Below are 25404 nucleotides of genomic sequence, written 5' to 3' on the forward strand. Positions count from 1 at the left end.
TGTGGGATCTTCCCGGACCAGGGCACTAACCCACGTTCCCTGCATCGGCAGGCAGACTCCCAACCACTGCGCCACCAGGGAAGCCCTGTTTGTGTTTTTGATATTGAGGTACATGAGCTGCTTGTATATTTTGGAGATTATTCCTTTGTCAGTTGCTTCATTTGCAAATATTTTCTCCCATTCTGAGGGTTGTCTTTTTGTCTTGTTTATGGTTTCATTTGCTGTGCAAAAGCTTTGAAGTTTCATTAGCTCCCATTTGTTTATTTTTGTTTTTATTTTCATTTCTCTAGGAGGTGGGTCAAAAAGGATCTTGCTGTGATTTATGTCAGAGTGTTCTGCCTATGTGTTCCTCTACAAGTTTTATAGTGTCTGGCCTTACATTTAGGTCTTTAATCCATTTTGAGCTTATTTTTGTGTATGGTGTTAGGAAGTGTTCTAATTTCATTCCTTTACATGTAGCTGTCCAGTTTTCCCAGAACCACTTATTGAAGAGGCTGTCTTTTCTCCATTGTAGAATCTTGTCTCCTTTATCAAAGATAAGGAAACCATATGTGCGTGGGTTTATCTCTGGGCTTTCTATCCTGTTCCATTGATCTATATTTCTGTTTTTATGCCAGTACCATACTGTCTTGATTACTGTAGCTTTGTAGTATAGCCTGAAGTCAGGGATTCTGATTCCTCCAGCTCCATTTTTTCCCCTCAAGATTGCTTTGTCTATTCGGGGTCTTTTGTGTTTCCATACAAATTGTGAAAATTGTTTTTCTAGTTCTGTGAAAAATGCCATTGGTAGTTTGTTGGGATTGCATTGAATCTGCAAATTGCCTTGGGTAGTATAGTCATTTTCACAATGTCGATTCTTCCAATCCAAGAACATGGTCTATCTCCATCTGTTTGTATCATCTTTAATTTCTGTCATCAATGTCTTATAGTTTTCTGCATACAGGTCTTTTGTCTCCTTAGGTAGGTTTATTCCTAGATACTTTATTCTTTTTGTTGCAGTGGTAAATGCGAGTGTTTCCTTAATTTCTCTTTCAGATTTTTCATCATTGGTGTATAGGAATGCAAGAGATTTCTGTGCATTAATTTTGTATCCTCCTACTTTACCAAATTCATTGATTAACTCTATTAGTTTTCTGGTAGCATCTTTAGGTTTCTCTATGTATAGTATCATGTCATCTGCACAGTATCATGTCATCTGCAAACAGTGACAGTTTTACTTCTTCTTTTCTGATTTGGATTCCTTGTTATTTCTTTTTCTTCTCCCTTTGCTGTGGCTAAAACTTCCAAAACTATGTTGAATAATAGTGGTGAGAGTGGGCAACTTTGTCTTGTTCCTGATCTTGGAGAAAATTGTTTCAGTTTTTCACCACTGAGAATGATGTTGGCTCTGGATGTGTCATATATGGCCTTTATTATGTGAGGTAGGTTCCCTCTATGCCTATTTTCTGGAGAGTTTTTATCATAAATGGGTGTTGAATTTTGTCGAAAGCTTTTTGTGCATCTATTGAGATTATCATATGGTTTTTCTCCTTCAATTTGTTAATATGGTGTATCACATTGATTGATTTGCATATATTGAAGAATCCTTGCATTCCTGGGGTATACCCCACTTGATCATGGTGTATGATCCTTTTAATGTGTTGTTGGATTCTGTTTGCTAGTATTTTGTTGAGGATTTTTGCATCTATGTTCATCAGTGATACTGGCCTGTAATTTTCATTTCTGTGGTGTCTTTGTCTGGTTTTGGTATCAGGGTGATGCTGGCCTCATAGAATAAGTTCAGAAGCATTCCTTCCTCCTCAATTTCTTGGAATAGTTTGAGACAGATCAATGTTAAATGTTTGGTAGGATTCACCTGTGAAGCCATCTGGTCCTGGACTTCCATTTGTTGGGAGGTTTTTTTAAAATTACCGATTCCATTTCATTACTGGTAATTGGTCTGTTCATATTTTCTATTTCTTCCTGATTCAGTCTTGGAAAATTGTACATTTCTAGGAATTTTTCCATTTCTTCTAGGTTATCCATTTTGTTGGCATATAATTGTTCTTAGAAATCTCTTATGATCCTTTGTATTTCTGTGATGTCAGTTGTAACTTCTCTTCCTTTATTTCTGATTTTATTTATTTAGGCCCTTTCTCTTTTTTTCTTGATGAGTCTGGCTAAAGGTTTATTAATTATGTGTATCTTTTCAAAGAACAAGCTCTTAGTATCATTGATCTTTTTCACTGTCTTTCTAGTCTCTATTTCATTTACCTTTGCTCTGATCTTTATTATTTCTTTCCTTCTCCTAACTTTGGGTTTTGTTTGTTTTTCTTTTTCTAGTTCCTTTAGATGTAAGTTTAGATTGTTTGAGATTTTTCCTGTTTCCTGAGGCAGGTTAATATCACTATAAAATTCCCTCTTAGAACTGCTTTTCCTGCGTCCCACAGATTTTAGATCATTGTCTTTCCATTTTCATTTCTCTCATTTTTTAAATTTCCTTTTTAATTTCTTCACTGCCCCATTGGTTGTTTAGTGGCATATTGTTTAGCCTCCATGTGTTCGTGTTTTGTGTTTTTTGGTTTTTTTCAGTTTTTCTGCTGTAGTTGATTTCTAGTCTTATAGCACTGTGGTCAGAAAAGGTGTCTGATATGATTTCCATCTTCTTAAGTTTATTGAGACTTGTTTTGTGGCCTAGCATATGATCTTTCCTTGAGAATGTTGCATGTGCACTTGAAAAAATGCGTATGTAGTTGCTTTTGGATGGAATGTTCTATATATATCTATTAAGTCCATTGGTCGCAAGTCTTGTTTAAGGCCAGTGTTTCCTTATTTTTTTTAAATTGGGGTATAGCTGTTTTACAATGTTGTGTTAGTTTCTGCTGTACAATGAAGTGAATCAGCCATATGTATACATATATCCCTTCCCTCTTGGACCTCCCTCCCACTCCCCCATCCCACCCTATCTAGGTCACCACAGAGCACCAAGCTGAGCTCCCTGTGCTATACAGCAGGTTCCCACTAGCTATCTGTTTTACGCATGGTAGTGTACATATGTCAATGCCAATCTCCCAGTTCATCCCACCCCCCTCCCCACCATGTCCACACATCTGTTCTCTACATCTGCATCTCTACTGCTGCCCTGCAAATAGGTGCATCTGTACCATTTTTCTAGATTCCACATATATGCATTAATATATGATATTTGTTTTTCTCTTTCTGACTTACTTCACTCTGTATGACACTCTATGTCCATCCACATCTCTACAAATGACCCGATTTTGTTCCTTTTTATGGCTCACTAATATTCCATTGTATATATGTGCCACATCTTCTTCATCCATTCGTCTGTCAATGAACATTTAAGTTGCTTCCATGTCCTTGCTATTGTAAATAGTGCTGCAATGAACACTGGGATGCATGTGTCTTTTTGAATTATGGTTTTCTCGGGGTATATGCCCAGTAGTGGGATTGCTGGGTTATATAGTAGTTCTAGTTTTAGTTTTTTAAGGAACCTCCATACTGTTTTCCATAGTGGTTGCATCAATTTACATTCCCATCAGCAGTGCAAGAGGATTCCCTTTTCTCCACACCCTCTCCAACATTTATTGTTTGTAGATTTTTTGATGATGGCCATTCTGACCAGTGTGAGGTGATACCTCAGTGTAGCCAGTGTTTCCTTATTGATTTTCTGTCTGGATGATCTGTCCATTGATGTAAGTGGGGTTTTAAAGTCCTCTACTATTATTTTGTTACTGTCAATTTCTCTCTTTATGTCTGTTAATATTTGCTTTATGTATTTAGGTGCTCCTCTGTTGGGTACATATATATTTACCATTCTTATATTTTCTTCTTGGATTGATCCCTTGATCATTATGTAACATCGGTCTTTGTCTCTTCTTACAGTCTTTGTTTTAAAGTTGATGTTGTCTGATATAAGTCTTGCTACTCCAGCTTTCTTTTCATTTTCATTTGCATGGAATACTTGTTTCCACACCCTTACTTTCAGTCTGTGTGTGTGTGTCTTTAGATCTAACGTGAGTCTCTTGTAGATAGCATATATATTGGTCTTATTTTTGCATCCATTCAGCCACACTGTGTCCTTCGATTGGAGCATTTAGTCCACTTACATTTAAAGTAATTATTGATAGGTATGTACTTATTACCATTTTGTTAATTGTTTTGGGGCTGTCTTTGTAGTTATCTTTTGTTCCTTTCTTCTTTTGCTCTTTTGTGATTTGTTGACTGTATCCAGGGTCCCCAACCCACGGGACATGGACTGGTACCAGTCCACAGCTCGTTAGGAACTGGGCCACACAGCAGGAGGTGAATGGTGGGCAAACGAGCAGAGCTTCATCTGCCGCTCCCCATTGCTCGCATTACCACATGAACCATCCCCACGTCCCCGTCAGTGGAAAAATTGTCTTCCATGAAACTGGTCCCTATTATCAAAAAGGTTGGGGACTGCTGGACTATATTTAGTGTGATATTTGGATTCCTTTCTCTTTTTTGCATATGTATCTGTTAAAGATTTTTGGTTTGTGGTTACCATGAGGATACACACACACACACACACACACACACACACACACACACACGCACAATATTTTAAAGTTGCTACTCTCCAAAGTTTGAATGCATTCTAACAACGCTGCATTTTTACTCCTCCCTCCATGTTTACTGTTTTTGACATCATATTTTACATCTTTTTGTTTTGTGTATCCCTTAACTACTTATTGTGGATATAAATGATTTTACTACTTTTGTCTTTTAACCTTCCTGCTAGCTTTAAAAGCGAATGATCTACTACCTATACTACATGTTTGTCTTTACTTATGAGATTTCTCCTTTCATATTTCTAGTTGTGGTCTTATCTGCTTAGAAAAGTCCCTTTAACATTTCTCATAATGCCAGTTTAGTGTTGCTGAACTCTTAGTTTTTGCCTGTCTGTAAAACTCTTTGTCTCTTCTTCAAATTTGAATAAGAACCTTGCTGGGTAGACCATTCTTGGCTGTAGGTTTTTTTCTTTCAGCACTTTGAATATATCATGCCGCTCCCTTTTGGCCTGCAAAATTTCTGCCAAAAAGTCAGCTCATAGTCTTATGGGAGTTCCCTTGTACACAGCTAGTTGCTTTTCTCTTGCTGCTTTTAAGATTCTCCTTTTATAATTAAAATGGCAAAAGTTAAAGATAATGTGTATTGGTGTGGAATTCTTTGGGTTTCTTTTGGGGGGCTCTTCATGATTCCTGGACCGAAATGTCTTTTTTCTTTCCCACATTAGGGAAATTTTCAGCTATTTTTTCTTCAAATAAATTTTCTGACCCTTTCTCTCTTATCCATCTGGGACCCCTAAAATACAAATATTAATATGCTTGATGCTGTCCCAGAGATCTCTTAAACTATCCTCATTTTTTAAAATTCTTTTTCTTTTTTTTCTTCTGTTCAGCTTGGGTGATTTCCACTACTTTATCTTACAGCTCACTGATCTGTTCCACTGTATCATCTAATCTACTGTCAATTCCTTCTAGTTTATTTTTTTAGTTATTGTGTTCTTTAGATTTTTTTGTGGTTCTTTATATTTTCTAACTGTTAAGTTTCTCACTGTGTTTATATTTTCTTCTCTCAAGTTTGTTGAGCATCTTTATGATCATCTTTGTGATCATTAACTTGAACTCTTTTTCAGGTAGATTGCTTATCTCTACTTTGCTTAGTTCTTCTTCTGGGGTTTTGTCTTATCCCTTCATTTGGAACATATTCCTCTGTCTCCATTTTGCCTAAGGTTGGTTACATTTCTCACAATTCTATCAGTGTCCTTGTGATAGAATGAGTTCTCCAAAATCGCTGCTGTCAGTGTCTATGTCCCTAGCAGGAGTCCCAATTGCCTCCTGCCTCTCCAGGAGGCTCTCCAATATCACCAAGGGGGTCTGACCCAGGATCCTTTCAAATGACTGCCTCTTCACTGGGACTTGGAGTGTATGAGATTTTGTGTGCACCCTTTAAGAGCAGAATCTGTTTCCTACATCCCTCTGGCTCTCCCATATGCAAGCCCTGCTTGTCTTCAAAGACAGATGTTCTGGGGGCCCATCTTCCTGGTGCAGGACCCCCAGGCTGGGCAGCCTGATGTGGGCCTCAGGCTCCTCACTTCATGGAGAAAACCTCTGCAATTGTGACTATCCTCCTGTTTGTGGGTCACTTTCCAGGTGTGTGACCATACTGTGTCTCCACCCCTCCTACCTGTCATGTTATGGTTCTTTCTTTGTATCTTTAGTTGTGGAAGATCTTTTCTCCTAGTCTTCAGGTTGTTTTCATAGATAGCTGCCCTGTAAACAGTTGTAATTTTGGTATGCCCATGGAAAAAGGTGAGCTCAGGGTCTTCCTACTCTGCCATATTCCCAGAAGTTCTTCCTTATGTTTGCCTTTTGACCTGAACAAGATAACCAGTTCATGAGTTTGCTCCTCCCCCCACTAAAATTATAACATCTCAATTGGCTAAGTGACTTCCAGATTGCAACCTGTCTTTATCAGGCATCCCATTCCTTCCCAGGAGAGGACATCAGGTGTAGATAGAGTCAATGATGAGCAATAATTTTAGTTAAACACCAAGTTCTGCTTTCTTCTGAAAGAATATGACAATTTCCCCAAATCTGTCAGTGTTAATACCTTGGACCACAACTGAACCACTACACAATATATCCAATTTTCAAGCTGTTATGATAGTGCTGTGTTCCTTGTAACTTGAGTACCCAAAGTCTTTTCCTGGAAAGCCAAGTTACTTGTCCATACCCCTCCCAAAACAGACATCCAAGTACTCTTAATATTTAATACCCCTGAGACTCAAAAGTAAAAGAGGACTCATTAAGCAAATTCATGACCAGTGACTTGAGGCAGCAATACAGCCCTCCTCTTTAGTGCAGGGTTGCCCTAGATCTCAGATACCACTCTCATTCCTAGTTTCAAGCATCTATGAAGCAATTTCCCCAGGAAGTAGCCTTTCAAAGCAGGAGCAGCTGGTGGGACATAATGCTGTCTAGCTTCCTGGCACCATCCCCAGAGTGAAACTTCAAATCACTGGGCCTGTTTTTTTCCATTCCATGTCCTCCCCAAAGCTGCTTCCAGAAAAAGCAAATTGCTCTAACATAGGCAAGGTCTTTTCCCATTATTAACAAGACTCACTGATAGGCTCACTTGTTCTTTCTGGCTGCCAATATAAAAACCTCAGGGCTGTAATTGTATTTGAAGGGACGAGGCATTAGTGTTCAGCATGTCCTTGCATCCATGATTTCCCAGGTCATCCTATCAGAAAGGACGTCTGGCAGTCACATGACACAGAACGCCCTAAAACAAGGGTGCTTACAGAGATTGCCCCAGGGGTGTGGATTTCCAAACTAAATTTGTTGTCTTTGGGTATGAGTCAGAATAGCCCTTAAGTTAGAAAAGTCAATGACAGTCATGTAAGTGGGTTAAACAGATGCTTAGAGATAGGGAAGTTAAAAATCAAAAGCACTGGGTTCAATCTCCCTGAAGTCTATAAACCAAGTCCTGGTATAATTCCTCCACTGGCTGGCTAGGGTTGGGGTACTTCCTCAGTTCTAAGGCACTGGGGGAGACTTCCCTAGCTTGGTTTGGGAAAGAGGGAAATGTGGAAGAATAAGAAGGGAAACCAGAGCAGTGGACATCTCAAACCGTAGCCATAGAAAGTAGAATTATGAAACCCAACTAATTATTTCAAAACTTCATCTTTCCAAAGGGAAGTTACCCTAGCACCTGAGCAGAAGAGGTAGAAAGATTATGCTACATTTAAGAAAAAATATCTGGACAAGCCAAGTAAGATCTTTTTCTTCTGGAATTATTTCTTCCAAGTCTTCTAAACTTGTAGTCCCAGCTTCTCTCCCAATAAAATGAGGAGGATACTACCCACCTTTTCCCTAATCTTAGGCAACTAAGATTATATGAGTTCTTCGGAAGATAAATGTGGTGGAAATTCAAGAGGACTTTTATTGACCAGTATTCAATCTGTCCCATCCTACATCAAATTTTTAAAATAATGGAAATTCTGGGCCCTTGCTATTAAAATAGCAAAAGATAGTCATCATTTACTGACTCAGTCCTCACCACTCTCACAGCATATGGGGCATGAGACATCTTGTCAAACATATGGTATTCCAAATGTAACAGTGTTAAATATTTAATATTCCACAATGGTGTACCATAAATCAAATTGTGAAGAGTTGTAGGCAAACCATCAACTCCCACAGCAGAGGTAAGTTCCACTTCAGGCTTTCTAACTAACTTGACTTTTTTTCTTGATTAGCTTTCTATCCAAATAATTCATTGTTTTATTTTCCATTGAGAAAAAGTACACAAGCTGGTAAAACAAAACAAAACAAAAACAAAAAACAAACCAATGCTTGTCAATTAATCTCTGCTTAAAACTCTCATGTCAGTATATTGTTGTGTCTTTGAGACCGTTTTTTAAATCGGGTTCAGGTTTTTTTTGGGTTTTCCACAGAAAAACCCAAATGAACTTTTTGGCCAACCCAATAATTATCCAAGGTTCACTTCCTCCCTCTTCTCTCCCCAAAGATCATAATAATGGCCTTTAAAAGAAGTTATTGTGAACATTTCTAGGTTTTAGACTTGCCAATCATGGCTGTATTTCCTCCTGCAACTGTCTCACCTAGACCTAGTTAATACATAGTAAAAGTAATAATAACAACTAATAATAAAAATAACACATGACATCTACTCCATGTATACCATTGTTAAGCATTTACATAGCTTATCTCTAATTCCCATATCAACCTTACATGTAGGTACTGTTATCAATATTAACAATCAGGACAAAGACTCAGAGAAGCTCAATAACTTGGTCAAGATCACACAGCTTTCTAACCAGCAGAGATGGGATTTAATTTGCATCCTTCTGAGTACAAAGTCCAAGCATCGTTATGAGTACAAAGTCCAAGCATCTTTATGAGTACAAAGTCTAAGCCTCTTTCTGAGTACAAAGTCCGTACAGTTTTGTACAGCAACTACTTTGCAATCCATGTGGAAGTTACACTCACACTGTATCTTCAAAATCAAAAGGCTATAACGGCTATATTGCAGGGGAAAACAGAACTATTCAGGCAGCCCTCTACGCAATTTAGTGAATACATCAGAGAAGATGGTTTTGTTTTGGAGCGGCCCTTACTTTTTCCACTAATCTACTACCTGAGTCTGGACACTAAAAATTAAGGTAAACCAAGTCAAAATATAAAGAACAATGAAGCATATCAACCCAGAGGCTTAAGTTAAAAAAATAATTTTAGACATACAGAAAAGTTGCAAAAATAGCATAACAACTCATCTACCTTAGTATTAGCATCTTATATAGCCATGAGCAATTATCAAAATTAAGAAACTAATATTAACCCAATACTATTAACTAAACTACAGACTTCATCTGGAATTCACCAGTTTTCCCAACTACCACACTTTTCTCTGTTCCAGCATCCAATCCAGGATTCCATATTATCTTAGTTGATGCATCTCTCTAATCTGTGAGGGTTCCCCAATCTTTTCTTGTCCTTCATGACCTGAACAGCTTTGAAGAGTATTGGTAAGTTGTTTTGGAGAATGTCTCTCCCTTTAGTTTGTCTGATGTTCCCTCCAGATTTGAATGAGGTTATACATTGTTGCAAAGGATACCACAGAGACAGAGTGCCTTCTCAGTGCATGGTATGGGGGAGTCCATGACATTGGTATTTCTTTTTATTGCTGATATTAACCCTGATCACTTGGTTAAAGTGGTGTCTGCCAAGTCTTTCCACTATAAAGTTATTCTTTTTCCCCTTGTTTCAATAATTTAAAAATACAAGGCACGGGCTTCCCTCGTGGTGCAGTGGTTAAGAATCCACCTGCCAATGCAGGGGACACGGGTTCGAGCCCTGGTCTGGGAAGATCCCAAATGCTGCGGAGCAACTAAGCCCGTGTGCCACAACTACTGAAGCCCGTGTGCCACAACTACTGAAGCCCGTGTGCCACAACTACTGAAGCCCATGTGCCTAGAGCCTGTGCTCTGCAACAAGAGAAGCCACTGAAACGAGAAGCCCGCACACCACAACAAAGAGTAGCCCCTGCTCCCCGCAACTAGAGAAAGCCCGCACGCAGCAACAAAGACCCAATGCAGCCAAAAATAAAACAAACAAACAAACAAAAAACATAAAAAAAAAAAAAAATACCGGGCTCAGGGCAGGAGGGAAGAGGATTCCCTGAGACTGTGCAAATATCCTGCTTCTCCTCAAACTGTTGCCCATTAATTTTAGCATTCATTGATCGATCTTGCCCACAACAATTATTATTTTGGCGCTCTAAATATTTGGCGCTCTAATCTCTAGAAATAGAGACTTCTATTTCTCTCATTCCCCCTACAATAATTAATTGGAATTCTTCTGTAAGGAAGAGCTGCCTCTTCTCCCCCTTTTATTTATTTATGCAGTTATTTATTTTTATCAGTATAGTCTCATTGATATTTATTTCATTCTATGGATTATAATCCAATGCTATTGTTATTTTTTTTAATTAATTAATTAATTTTAGCTGCATTGGGTCTTCGTTGCTGTGCGTGGGCTTTCTCTATTTGCAACGAGTGGAGGCTACTCTTTGTTGCAGTGCGTGGGCTTCTTGTTGCAGTGGCTTCTCTCGTTGCAGAGCACAGGCTCTAGACACACGGGCTTCAGTAGTTGTGGCACACAGGCTCAGTAGTTGTGGCTCACAGGCTCTAGAGCGCAGGCTTAGTAGTTGTGGGGCATGGGCTTAGTTGCTCCGTGGCATTTGGGAATTTCCCGGACTAGGGCTAGAACCTATGTCCCCTGAATTGGCAGGAGGATTCTTATCCACTATGCCACCAGGGAAGCCCCCTGTCACTTGTTTTTGAACTCCAATTGTTCCAGTTTTGGTCATTGGCAGTTCTTTCACATTGGCTCTGTGCCTTTCCTAGTGCCCTACATTTTGTTTTTTGAGTAATTTTTTACTTCCTGGTGCCACAAGATGCTCCAAGCCCACCCTGTGATTTCACTACTCCAGCCCAAGAACCAGCCTTTTCTGCAAGGAGCCCTTCTTCCTTTTATTAGAGCATGGTATTTGAAACCAAGATCTGAAGGCTAGGTGTACTTATTACTACAGTGGTGTCATTGCCTCTAAGTCATCTCAGCAGGTGGGACTTGGAAATATATGTATACTTACTAACCCCCCACCCTAATACACACACACTCACACACACACACCCCTTATATTTATTTCTGTATTTATCTATGTATATTAAAAAACATGGGTTCATATTGATACCCCTGATTCTAATTCTAAAGACTTTGCTTAATATTTTATCCAGTATCTCCCCAACGAGAGGGTCAAGAGGAATGAAAAAGGCTTATGCATTTAAATGGTGTCCAGCTATTGTGTAGACTAAGGGTCAGCAAACTATGGCCGACTGCCTATTTTTGTGAAATACTTTCACTGGAAAAAAGTTTTGGTTTTTGTTTGTTTGTTTTGCGGTACGCGGGCCTCTCACTGTTGTGGCCTCTCCCGTTGCGGAGCACAGGCTCTGGACGCACAGGCTCAGCGGCCATGGCTCACGGGCCTAGCCGCCCCGCGGCATGTGGGATCTTCCCGGACTGGGGCACGAACCCATGTCCCCTGCATCGCAGGCGGACTCTCAACCACTGTGCCACCAGGGAAGCCCTGGAAAAAAGTTTTATTGGAACACAGACACATCCGTTAATTTAGGTATTGTCTATGGCCACTTTCCACTAGAAATTAATAATTGAGTAATTACAACAGAAGTTTTTTGAGTTGCAAAGCTGCAAATATTTTCTATCTAGCCCTTTACGGAAAGGGTTTACAGATCCCTAGTCTAGGCTATGTTTCAAATTTTCATCTGAGAGATGAAATGGAAAGAGTATGGGTTCAGATTCCATCCTTCCTCTTATAATTACTAGCCACAGGCAAGCCACTGACCCTCTCTGTGCCTCAGTTTCCCCTTCCTTGAAGTGTTTTGGGGAACACTAAAGATCATATGATAAAATCCCTGGCATATAATAAATGCTCAACTAATGGTAGCCAGAGTTACTTCTGCAGGCGGCTTTTTAGAATTTTGCACAAAAATAATCTATTTTCAGTCGTGCTTAGATGACTAATATAGTTCACAGAGCCTGTTTGGCCATGGGGACTCTGAACCATAATTCTAAATTCAAATACGCACTGCATCACTTACTACCTGTGGGACCTTGGGCAAGTTACAATGTTTTTGAGCCTGTTTCTCCCTCCATACAAGGGTAATATATTCATAGGCCATAAGAAATTATGTCTATAAACATCTTTATGCCATGGTCCCCCAAACCGGTCAGGAGACAAAGCTGGGATGAATGCATCAAAATTAGAATCAAGATGTCTTAAAATACATCTTCCTGACCCTAGTCCCAGGAATTCTGATTCAGGAGGTCTAGAATAAGGTCCACACTAAGCATTTTTAGCAAATACCTAAACCGACTTAGTTGCAGGGCCAGGTCTGGGAATCACTGTTACTCAGTAGTAAACACCACGCAAATTCCCTCCGTGATCTCATGTCAGCTCTACATCCTCATAGTGTCCTGCTACCTTCCTCTCATTCAGATAAATGCTTGGCCCATTCAAGGCTTCCTCGAGTGCTACAGGAAACCCAAATCTCCTTCTTCTGAGCCACTGCATTATATCCCTTTATAGAGGATTAGGTCCTACTGAGAGGTCAGTAAGATTCTCCATGTTTCAGAAGATTAATCTATTCCTTCAACATCCTCCTCCTTTACAAAAATACACTCTGTGAGTCTCTCCCTCATTGTATTAGTCAGTAAATACAAAACCCAGAACCAGGTGGGGTTGTGAGGAGGGGAAAAGGGGACAGCAAGATGACCAGAGACACTGGTAAGGAGGAGAACAAATTAAAGAAGGCAGTCATCCCCAGCTAACCCCTTCACACTTTGCCCTGCTTGTCAGTAGGGCAGGGTAAGAAACACAGGTTGGAGCAGGTACAGGGCCTTTTAACCCATAGCTGGGACCCACAGTAGGGTTGAGGAATGAGAAACCCTAGGTGGTAGGAGCTGGGATGGAGATTCCTGGGGTCTTTTGATGTGAGGGACACACATCACTGTGAGTTCAGCACATGCCGTACCCGAACACTCTTAGGCTGGTACACTGGCTCAAAAGCCAAGACTCCGCTGCTCACTCTTATGCATCAACAGAGACCAGGAAGGATAGGTGTGTCCAGGAGCAGGAATACAATGGAGGCTGTCAACTTTAGTGGTGCCCAAGGAGCAGCTTGCAAACTATCTTAACCCAACATCTGCCAAAGCTTTTTAAAAAAATGACGTAAAATTAACATAAAATTAACCATTTTAGGGCTTCCCTGGTGGCGCAGTGGTTGAGAGTCTGCCTGCCAATGCAGGGGACATGGGTTCGAGCCCCGGTCTGGGAAGATCCTACATGCCGTGGAGCAACTCGGCCCCGTGAGCCACAGCTACTGAGCCTGCGCAGCTGAAGCTTGTGCTCCGCAACACGAGAGGCCGCGACAATGAGAGGCCCGCGCACCGCGATGAAGAGTGGTCCCTGCTCGCCGCAACCAGAGAAAGCCCTCACACAGAAATGAAGACCCAACACAGCCTAAATAAATAAATAAATTTATAAAAAAAAAATTAACCATTTTAAAGTGTACACTTCAGTGGCATTTAGTACACTCACAATGTTGTATATCTATCACCTATATCGTTTCAAACATTTTCATCATCCCCAAAAGAAAACCTCATGCCATTAAAACAGTCACCCGCTTGTTCCTCTCTCTACCAATAATTTTTTATAGTGAGGGGTGGATTTTCTCTGTAATGAGATTTTATGTAGCCACTGTTTGAGAAGCTTTGGCAAACTCTGGGTTCAAAGGGCACAAGAACATTCTCTCTTCAACCAGGTGGGAGCAGCTTTCTGGAAAGCCCTAATGTTAAGTTTCCCTTCCCCCATCTCATTCAGTCCAGTGGGAACAGTGCCAGATTCTTATACACAACTACACACACACACACACACACACACACACGTGCGTGCGCAAACACATACCCAGGCTGGTAAGTTTCATGTGGTCAATAACCATGAGAACAAGTGCACCACAACTGCTCTGAGAAGAACCTATTCAGCACCCCAAAGCCTGAGTGACCCCCCCAAAATGGGTCCAGATAGTGGTCAGCTCTTACCCGCTGCTTCTCTGGGTCCACAAAACGAATGCCAAAGTAGTCCTTCTCCAGCAAGCTGTAGTAGTTGCAGATGTGGTCAATAAGAAACTGCCCTTTTGTCTCCCTCTGCAAAAGAAGCACATTTATGTTTCAGCCAGAGTTTGCCTTGTACATTGATGTCTAAAATGTGCCTCATTCACTCTAATACGTCTGTGCTAAGACAGATGAATTCACTCACCCTGCTCTCTGGAGCAGGAGCTTCCAAACTCTTAACTGCAATCCACAGTGAGAAATTCATTTTAAACGGTAAGCCATTACACACACACACACACACACACACACACACACACACACACACACACACACACACACAAAACCAAAGGAACACCAAAAAGGGGAACCAAAAGGATACCAAACAATACCCTGCCTAGGTGCAACACACTCTACTATGTTCTATTTTATCCTAGCGTATGCCATTTAATTTTTCTAATGCTATTTATGATTCAGAACACTGATTTCACAACTCAATACCTAGTAGAGATCCACAGTTTGTAAAACCACACACGATTCCAAATACAATGCATCTGGCTGCTTGCTTTAACTGCTCATTCAGTCCTCACAACGATCCTGCAAGGAAGGTCCCATTTTATACCTGAAGAGAGGCTCAGTGGCTTACCCAAAGTCACACAACATGTATGGAGCAAAGCAGGATTTGACCCAGGTCACCAGGCTACAGAATCCAGGCTCCATGCCACTTTGCCTCTCTGGAACATTGGTTAATGTACTGTGACCCTGCTAGAACACAGGATCTAGATGGTATGGAAATGCAATGAATGTATCAGATAGAACACCCCAACTCCCACCAGGAAAGGTGGAAAACTTGCTGCCTCAGGCCTCACAGCCTCCATATCACACCCATAAATCAACATAGAAAGGCACTGAGGTAGACTGGGGTGGGGAGTCCAGGGCTGGGATTCAGAGACAGGTCTGGGTGACCTTGAGCAAACTCCCCAGCTGTTTCCACATCGGTAAAATGAGTTGGTTGGACTAGATTGCTAAGTTGGCTAGATTATTTTTCCTTCTAAAACTCTATGAGTAAGAGAAGTATTAGCCAAATCTGATTAAGATAAATACCATTACAACAAAACTCCTTAAGAGCAAAGACCCTTCCAAGCCCTCATCAGGACATTTGATAACTTTCTGCTTCAATCAAAGTTGCTGACAGACCCATGGAATGTTTTAGGGATGGAATGTGACCTACAAAAATAAATGAAGAAATCAGAGACATTAAGTGAAGCCACTCTTCCAATCCACTAAAAATAATTTTGGAAGATCAGTTTGGTCTGTGCTACCTGATTATCTTTTCTTTAGAAACCACTACCACCAGCTTGGGGAGTTGACGCTGGCCTGGGATGCACCGCACTGAACAAAGGACTGGGGCTTATAAGCACATACTGTGATAAGAAGCCTCCATTTTCCTGAAATCACTTTTGAGTATAATTTTGGATGAGCTTCGAACCTTTACTTTCTTTATAAAAGAACCCATTTGACGTAGCTCACAGGGAACAAAACATCAAAATGGAACTTGGTTTTAGATTTCTGTAATTGTTTTTAACCCAGAAGGCTCAAACGACAAGCTGTATCTGATGACAGCTAAATTCAATGCCCAGAATATAATCAATGGATATAGTTCCTTTCATAGATTTATTCTGCAACCCATCCGAGAGGCTGCTGCAGGATCAAATCACTGAACATAACACGTGAGTTCATCATTTTATGATTGGATTGCCGAGTTCTCCAAAGCAGAATTTACTATGGTGGACTACCCCCAACATATGCGAGACACACAAGACATGTGGGGTTAAGGCAATGCCTTGTAATGACGTGGGACCTTGATTGTGTATGACAGCTACTGTGCCCTGAAGAAGATGTAGTACTCCGATGCACAACAAAGATTATTTTTTTTAATGATTAAACACAGCAACCAATATATACTCTACAGCAATATCTCAGACTACCTAAGATCCTTGAGAGAAGGAAATACCACAGCAGACAATGTAATGACTGGATAATACAACTGCGTCTGAAACAGGGGTCAATGCCTTCCGCAAAAGCAGGTGAGGCCAGTTCCCATGGGTCCAGGCCACCAGGTGGGTTCCAGGTCTCTGCTCCTCAGAGCACCACCCTCAGTCCAGCAATACTGTAGCAAATTCAGCATCAACCGGGAGGGAGCTTGTTGGAAACACAGAATTTCAGGCACTGTCCCAGACCAACCTAACCTAACCTGCATTTCCCTCAGTTATTCATATGCTCATGCAAGTTTGAGAAGCATTGGTCTAGAGGAATTTTCCCAACATGGGAAAAGTGCAAGAATTGTACCTGTCTCCAGAGCCCACTAGGAAAAATGCCCATTTTCCCGTGAGAACTGTCCATTCCTCAACTCAGAAAAATCAAAGGTTTTTCCAGTCTAGAGAACACAAACTGCCCCTGAATCTGCAGGCTGCCAGCCAACCTCATCATCTCGAGATGCTCTATGTCGCTGCTTCGTGCCAAGGAAGCCAGTTTACAGCCTCACGTTCTGCTCTGTTCCACTCCTGCCTGGAGAGCTGGACAATGTTCTTAAGTCATGTAAGTACCTATCATTATCATTTCTGTGCATTAAGCCCAGCTCTTGCACTAAACAAAAGGCCACCCAGGCCCAGTACCAAGACTTGAAAGAGTTTGTTCAGGTATGTTATGTGAGGGTGCAGAAGCCAGCTGCCAGCCTCACACATCTCACTTCAGCTTGGGGGTGAGCACTGGTTCTTCCCCCTACCTCCCACTGCTGGAGCTCTGTTGAACTAACCCAAAGCCTCCACTCACTTCCTCCTGGTGTTTCTGAGGGGAGAGGCCATTGTTCACACCCTATCCTGCTACCTAAGCCAGTACCTGGCACACTGAGTGTGATCGAATGAATAAATGGGGCACTGCTTTCTCTCATGAAAAACTTGGGTTCTGGAAACTAACAGTGAGCCTCAGGTAAGACAACACAGTCCTCGTGTTAGAGACTCCTCAAACTTAGTACAATTAGCCAGCCTTCACCCTAATCCATCAAGGTCTACACGGAGAAGTGCTAACCAAAGATTTCAAGTATAAGGACTTCTTTTTAATGTCAAAATTTTGTTGATTCTCCGACAAGATATTAGTTATATTTCCAGTACCAACTGAAGAGGGAAGAAAAATCAAATAGCTAATATAACTTCCTTAGAGCTGTTACCCAAGTTGTGTTTTATTAATCACAACAGCATTTCACACATGTGGAAAACAATAGGGCACAAATGTGTGAGCAGGGCCTCCTCCTACAGGGGCCAGCTGGATGTTATGCCTCGAGAAAGTGCCTGAAGTATAGACTTCTTCTTTTAAACATCTTTATTGCAGTATAATTGCTTTACAATGGTGTGTTAGTTTCTGCTGTTTAACAAAGTGAATCAGTTATACATACACATATATCCCATACCTCTTCCCTTTTGCGTCTCCCTCCCTCCCACCCTCCCTATCCCACCCCTCTAGGTGGTCACAAAGCACCGAGCTGATCTCCCTGTGCTATGCGGCTGCTTCCCACTAGCTATCTATTTTACGTTTGGTAGTGTATATATGTCCATGCCACTGTCTCACTTTGTCCCAACTTACCCTTCCCCCTCCCCGTGTCCTCAAGTCCATTCTCTAGTAGGTCTGCCTCTGTATTCCCATCCTACCCCTAGGTTCTTCATAAACTTTTTTTTTTTTTTTAGATTCCAGAAATATAGACTTTTGATGCCATCTCTAAATGAGGTTATACAATCTCAGGGCTGAAAGAATAATTTGTTCACCATACATAGTTAAACTGGTGTCCCAATACTGGCTCTCACCACCTATAGTGCACAGTGAATTGACATTTTTATAAAGACTATACTAAAATATAGTTGTAAATATAGTTGTAATATTTTTAATGTGTTAAAAATCTAAACCAATCTAGCCAAGGTGTGGTCTGTGGACAGTGCTGGAATGTAAAATCTTTGTTACCAGTCTTTCATAAGTGGAGAAATTAAGAGTAATTTATTTTATTGTGTTTTCTACAAGTATTAGCCCAAATCAGATTGGGGGAACAAGATCTAGTTCTAGTTTCTCACCACAGACAGTTTGATGTGCTGATATAAACTGGGCTGCCATGTATGAGGGTTTGGTTTGGGATTTCTTTACCCCAGAAACCTCAAAGTATGAAGGGGGCTAGGCCCTCTCTCCATCGTCTTTGTCCAGTTTTTGTGGACAATTCTCGGTATGCGTGTGGATCCCTGAACTCCTTGCAATAATCCCACATTCTCTCAGCGTTCTCTCCCATAGACTGGAAAGGAACCTAATTTTTGTAATCACAAACCAGACTATTTTTCAGAAAATCCCATCTCTCCTCCCCACCCCAAAGCATGTATTAGAAAGCCTTAAGCAAGTCATGAAATCTCTGAGGCTTAGTTGCTTCTTGTATGAAAGGGGAATAACAGTGATAACTTCCAAATCTACCCCACCAGATTATTTTGAGGCTTATTCACATATTTATTAAGCATCTATTATACAGCAGGCATTGGGATAGGAATTAGAGAAAAAGAGTGAGCAAAACACAATTTATAATCTCACAGACCTTAAAACCCTGTGGTTTGTAAAATGTGAAAGCATTTTTGCAAACTGCAAAGCACGATACCAATGTAAGATGCCATTATTAATACTATTAAGAATTATCGTCATCTTAAGTCTTTGTCTCCAGTTTCATAGATCAAGATATAAAGAAGTTAAGAGGAATAGCGTTGACCTCCCAGAACTGGCCTGTGTGGGTGAGAAAGTGAACAAAGAGACAAAGAGCTCATTATTTTTGCTTAACTCCTCTGGCAGCCAAGTGCTGGTGATTCATTTACTTCAACTCCCTGGTTCAATGGCAAAGCTAAAATAACAACAAATTTGTGCTTAAAGAAAAAGAACAAGCAAAGTCAACTGGCTAAGTCAGCCATGGCTTGTCTTCATTGAAAAAGTATGGCAGATTTTAATCCTTAATTCCTAAAACAGTAGGTCAAGATGTTTGTTTGTTTAGCTGGAAGTATTCCTTTTTTATGTAAAAATTTTAAAAACTTGTATTGAAATATAGTTGATTTATAGTGTTGTGTTAATTTCAGGTGTACAGCAAAGTGATTCAGTTATACATACATATATACATATACATATATATATTCAAGACATTTTCATACCTTTTAGATATTGGTTAAATGAGGAAAAGAGTACCAACCCCCAAAATACTTAATGTGTTGCTATAAACCAACACTTAAGAGTTTGAAAAGGTAATTTCAGGAATGAAGGTTTCAACATAATAATGATAATTACTTTATATTAAACACTGTACACCAAGAACCGTGTTACATACTTGCATTTAATCTCTGGATAACACACTGAGGTAATTCATGTCCTCCCCGTGTTACAGATTTTTCAAAGGGACTCAGAAGAGTTAAGTTTGTTTGTAAGTGTGTCAAACCCAGGTCCAACACAGTGCCCAAGCAGTTGTAGGAACTCAGTTTGCCTATCTGACCCCTATTCTCTATGCGGAGACAGAAGAAAAACAACAACATGAGGATTTGGGAACAGTATCAAGTGCCCCAATTACTAGAATTTGGACATTGGCAGGAAGAAGCACTGGGTTATCAACCACCACACCAGACCTAGAAAGACGCAGTTTTATAAAATACAAACCACATGATCATAGACGTCATTGGTTAATTGCCCAGCATCCATTCACCCCTTTGCCTTTCTTAATAGAACCCAGATTTTGTTCAGGTATGCACATATGTGTGCACACACCTAATACATACATACACACACAGGTAGACGCAAAGCCCATAAGCCTCAGGAAACTATAATCCACCCTTACCTCCAGGGCTCAAGCTCAGCTGGTATAAGGGTAATCTTAATCTCATCCCTCTTGTCTGATTGGCTCAAGAAAGGACACAGGACCTAGTTTAGGCCAATGAGACATGAGGAGCAATTGACCATGTTTTCTGGGAAGGCTCTTGTTTACTCTTCCGAAAGAGCTTGTGGAAGAGACTTTCCGTTCTCTCTGGATGATGTGACATAAAGGCGTGAGGCCTTGAACTGCTGCAGCCATTCTGAAACCAGCTTGGGGATGAAGGTAACCCTGGGTGGAGCCAAAATATTTACAAGGAAAGTGGAGCTTGTGTTTCCAGATGATTAATCATGAAGCTCATGCTAAGTGTGAACTTCCAAGGATGCCAACAAAATTCCTCCTTTTTTCAGCCAGTACAAGTTGATTTTTCTGTTTGTTGCACCCAAAGTGTTGACTCTGGAGAGAAGGTAAACCAGTGCCTCAGGCCAAGTAGGAGAGCACAGAAAGGACAATAGTGCTGGTGTGAAACACAATTAGAGGTTATTGACTAATGAACCAGAGAGCTAAGTCCATCTACCGACAGGTTCTATTTGGCCAGCACAGTGTTTCTGTACCTTTAAATTGGGAGACGGCACATGAAATCTGGATGCTGGCTGCTCGTGAAAAGGTGGAGGGTCTGGAAACTAGGCCATGAAGGTCTGCTGAGCTCGGGAATGGCTGCCCCTTCTGGCGGTGGGGGTGGGGGGAGTTGGGGGTCTTGCATCCGTTCTATCATCTTCCACATCTTCCACTTCCCTTACTTCCCTGATCCCCAGAGGAATTTGAGTTTACAACCCTGACCTGAGGCAAACTAGAGGCTTTCGAAAGGGTTCCTTGAAAGAGTTTTCCTTGGAACTGCTCAGAAGCACCCTCACAGCCAGAAAAAGTCCTCAGTGGACACAGCTTTGAGTTGCCCTCTGAGGCCATCCAGCCACTGAAATCCTAGGACCTTTGAGGGAAGAAGGGTCCAACATAGACCAGACTTCAGGGAGGATCACTGAGATGAGGGGAGCAGCCAGTGGTCTGAAGAATGAGGGCATTGACCAGGATGCTGGAAACAGTTCATTTGGGGGCTGGTACTGTGCCCCCAGGAACCCTCTCTGACAAACAGAAGTGGGGCTGCCAGACCTAGTTTTCTAGTAATAAAAGTTGTGAGGTTCTTGTTCAAAGGGCCCTTTTGTTTGGCACTCTATGCTTGCAGGAGTTGCTCTTGAAAAGGGGCAGCCCCCATGAATGCACATCTAAGGAAGAGCAGACTTGTCAGTCTCTGCTAAGTCTTCTACCTGGGAAGGAAGAATCTAATTCCCATCTGGATACCTAGAAACTCCAAGTGGGGCCTCTAGACAACTATAAGGCCTGAAACAGCAACTGAACACTCATTTTGCTGCCAGGAGCGTGTTTTCTAGGGACAGGTGGTTGCATTTCTTGCATGAATTAAGGGCCTCAATCCATTCACCTTCACTGACAGATGAACAAAGAATACTAATGAGAAACTGGCAAACTAAGTAGTTCTGCTTCTCTTGTGAAGAATAAGCATTTGTTAATTTAAGAAAGATTATGGCTTGATTGAATAACATAAAAAAGCTCTGTTTATATCTGTGCTTTAAAAATTCAAGCATATTTATGTAAATTCATACTTTTTGTTATGGTGGGCACCACAGCTTTAACCAAAACAGAGCAACTCTGTAGAAAGAAATTAGCTTTTATAATTGGAATTTAAATAGCAAGTGATATTTCACTTTGTTAATTGTTCCTTCCCATTGCAGCCAGTAACTGGTATTTAATATCTGGCTGTGACATATATTCAGAAAATTGCATCATCCTCAGACAGTGAGGAAAGAAGTAATATTAAAGCTTTTAAAATGGGGAGAAATGTAAAGGACAAAAAGAATAGTGGGATCTCTCATGGTTCCATCTGTGGTTCTCACACAGAAATTAAAAGTTGTTTTGATTTGTGTTATTCAAATATTTTCAGATGTAGGAAAGGTAAAACCAAGGTTTCCAGAAGCTGGAGCACCTAATTCCGAATACACATCTGCTTTATAGTAATAATCAGTATATTACGGCTAAGATAATTAGGAAAACATAGCCTAGATCAATTAAAGGCATTTTTGTGGACCATACATATTCGTAAGGTGGGGGAAGGGAAGGCATGGTTATGACTGTAGCAGTGACTGAAAAGCTAGAAAATAGCAAAACAACTACCAAAGCCGGACATTTACTGGGGGTAAAAACCAATAATTGCCTGAAAGTATCTGGCTAAAAAAATATAGGTAAGACACAAGTGGTCACCTAGACCCACCAGGGTCTTTGGTAGAAAGTCAAAACCAACTGCCTATCTCAGTTCTATGGCAGCCTGTACACACTCTGAGGAGACAGAAATAGACTGCCATGCTCACAGCTAGAGGCTTAGTAGTATCAAGGCTGGGGAGGATAAAGGGGCCCTATGGAAGAAAGACAAAGAAACAGTGCATCTACAGAAGGTAAAGCAGCCAGCATGGGTTGGCCAATCCATTGCCCAAGTCCTGACTGGTGTCTTCTGAAGGAGTGTCATATGGCTAAGCAGGCAGAGTGGTTTGGAATCAGTAATGCTTCCATCTCTTTGTTTTTCTTCTGGGTGTTTCCCAGCTCGGTTACCTCTCCCGTGCTCCACAGCTTTCATCCTGAAGGATGGCTTGTGTGTCTGTGCTCAATCAGAGGGCCGTTTCTATTCTAACTGGCACACAGATCCATCCCAATGTTTGGGGAATCATATTTGACGTGTCAGCTGTTCTTAGCAATTTCTGCCACTGCTCAGTACTCAAAAGGTTCTTCCTTCCACATCTTTTATTCTTCTTCCTGTATCAGGGTGTAGTGCCATTGCCGAGCCCAATTCTTGAAGGCACCCACCTCTGACTAATTTTAGGGTTTTCCAACTCCAAACCTTTCCACAATTTCGAAAAGTGTTCTTTTAAAAAAGTCTCACGCTGAGAACTCAAAGGCTCAGACAGCCTAATTAACTTATTCAAGGTCAACACAACTAGAAAGTAGCAGAGTCCGTATTTAAACCCAGGTCTGCTTGATTTGGTTATTATAGCCAATGATTAAAAAGAAATAAGATCCTTAACTTGATAAAGAACATCTTATAGCTAACATCATACTTAATGGAGAAAAACTAGATGCTTTAAACCTACAGCTAACATCGTACTCAATGGTGAGAAACCAGATGTTTCTTCACTAAGATCGAGAACAAGGCAAGGATGTCCCCTCTCACTACTTCTATTTGACAACATGCTGAAAGTTCTAGTTAATGCAGTAAGATAAGAAGGAAATAAAAGATTGGGAAGGAAGGAATAAAACTGTCTTTATTTGAAGATTAAGTGATCATCTATGTAGAAAATCCAAAAGAATAGACCAAAAAAAAAAAATTTCCTGGAACTAATAAGTGATTATAGCAAGGTTGCAGGATACAAAGCTAAATATACAAAAGTGAATTGTTTTCCTATATATTAGCAAAGAACAATTGGAAGTTGAAATTAAAACCACTTACATTAGCACCAAAACCGTTAAATACTTAGGTACAAATGTGTACAGAATCTATGTGAGGAAAACTACAAAATTCAGATGAAAGAAACAAAAGAAGATCTAACTAAATGGAGAGATATTCCATGTTAATGTAGATAAGACTCAATGTTGTCAAGATGTCAGTTCCTCCCAACTTGATCTACAAATTCAAAGCAAGTCCAATCAAAATCTCAGCAGTTACTTTGTGTATATCAACAATCTGATTCTAATATTATTACAGAAAGAGGAAAAGATCCAGAATAGCCAGCACAATATTGGTGAAGAACAAAGTCAGAGGACTGACACTACCCAACTCCAAGACTAACTACAAAGTTTCAGTGATCAAGACAGTGTGGTACTGGCAGGAGAATTGACAAATAAAGCAAAAACCAGAATTGAGAGCCCACACCAATAGAGGCCAGAAATAGACCCACACAAATAAAGTCAACTAATCTTTGACAAAGGAGCAAAGACAATTCAATTGAGAAAGGACAGTCTTTTCAACAAACGGTGCTGAACAACTAGAAATACACATGCAAAAAAAAAAAAAAAAAGAATCTGGACACAGACCTTACATCCTTCACAAAAATTAATTCAAAATGGATTATAGACCTAAATGTAAACGACAAAACTATAAAACCTCTAGAAGGAAACACAGGACAAAATCTAGGTGACCTGAGTTTGTAATGGCTTTTTAGATACAATCCAAAAAGCATGATCTGTGACAGAAAAAATTGATAAGTTGGCCTTCATTAAAATTTAAAACATCTGCTATGCAAAAGAAACTGTTAAGAGAATGAAAAAATAAGCCACAGACGTGGAGAAAGTGTTTGCAAAACATATCTGACAAAGGACTTGTATCCAAAAATATACAAAGCACTCTTATAATTCAGCAATATGATACAAACAACTCAGTTTAAAAGTGGGCAAAAGATCTTAACAGACACTTCACCAAAGAAGATATACAGATGGCAAATAACACATGAAAATATGCTCCACATCGTATGTCATTAGGGACTTGCAAATTAAAACAACAATGCGATACCACCACACACCTATCAGATGGCTAAAATCCAAAACACTGACAACACCGAATGCTGACAAGAACGTGCAGCAACAGGAACTCTCATTCACTCCTGGTGGAAATCTAAAATGGTACAGCCACTTCTAAAGACAGTTTGGCTATTTCTTACAAAGTTAAATGTAAGCTCAATCCAGTAATTTTGCTCCTAGGTGTTTACCCAAATGAGTCAAACACTTATGTCCACACAAAAACGTGTACACAAGTGTTTATAGCAGCTTTAGTCATAACTGCCAAAAATTGGAAGCAACCAAGATGTCCTTCAATAGGTAAATGGATAAACAAACTGGTACATCCATATAATAGGATATTATTCAGTGATAAAAAGAAATTAGCTTTTACGCCATGAAAAATGAAGGAATCTTAAATGCAAATGGTTAAGTGAAAGAAGCTAGTGTGAAAAGGCTACCTATTATATTGCATACAAATGACATTTGCCTATAGTAGAGGCAAAACTATATAGACAGTAAAAAAGATCAGTGGCTACTGCAGTGGGAAGGGGAATGAAGAGGTGAAACACACAATTTTAGGGCAGTGAAACTATTCTGTATGAAACTTTAACGGTGGACATATGACATAATATATTTGTCAAAATCCGTAGAACTGTATAACACGAAGTGGAACCCTAATATAAA

General features: G+C 40.4%; 1 protein-coding gene across 2 annotated transcripts in view; it reads right to left on the reverse strand.

Moving 5' to 3' along the window:
- FRMD3 (FERM domain containing 3) overlaps nucleotides 1–25404 on the reverse strand; it is a 316055-nt gene that overhangs the window by 146261 nt on the left and 144390 nt on the right. For both annotated transcript variants that reach the window (XM_060155298.1, XM_060155297.1), the window contains exon 2: nucleotides 14232–14336. In XM_060155298.1, the coding sequence (XP_060011281.1) occupies nucleotides 14232–14336 (105 nt within the window). The remainder of the gene's footprint in view (nucleotides 1–14231; nucleotides 14337–25404) is intronic.

This window comes from Lagenorhynchus albirostris, chromosome 7, assembly GCF_949774975.1.
Source record: "Lagenorhynchus albirostris chromosome 7, mLagAlb1.1, whole genome shotgun sequence".
Taxonomy (NCBI): Eukaryota; Metazoa; Chordata; class Mammalia; order Artiodactyla; family Delphinidae; genus Lagenorhynchus; species Lagenorhynchus albirostris.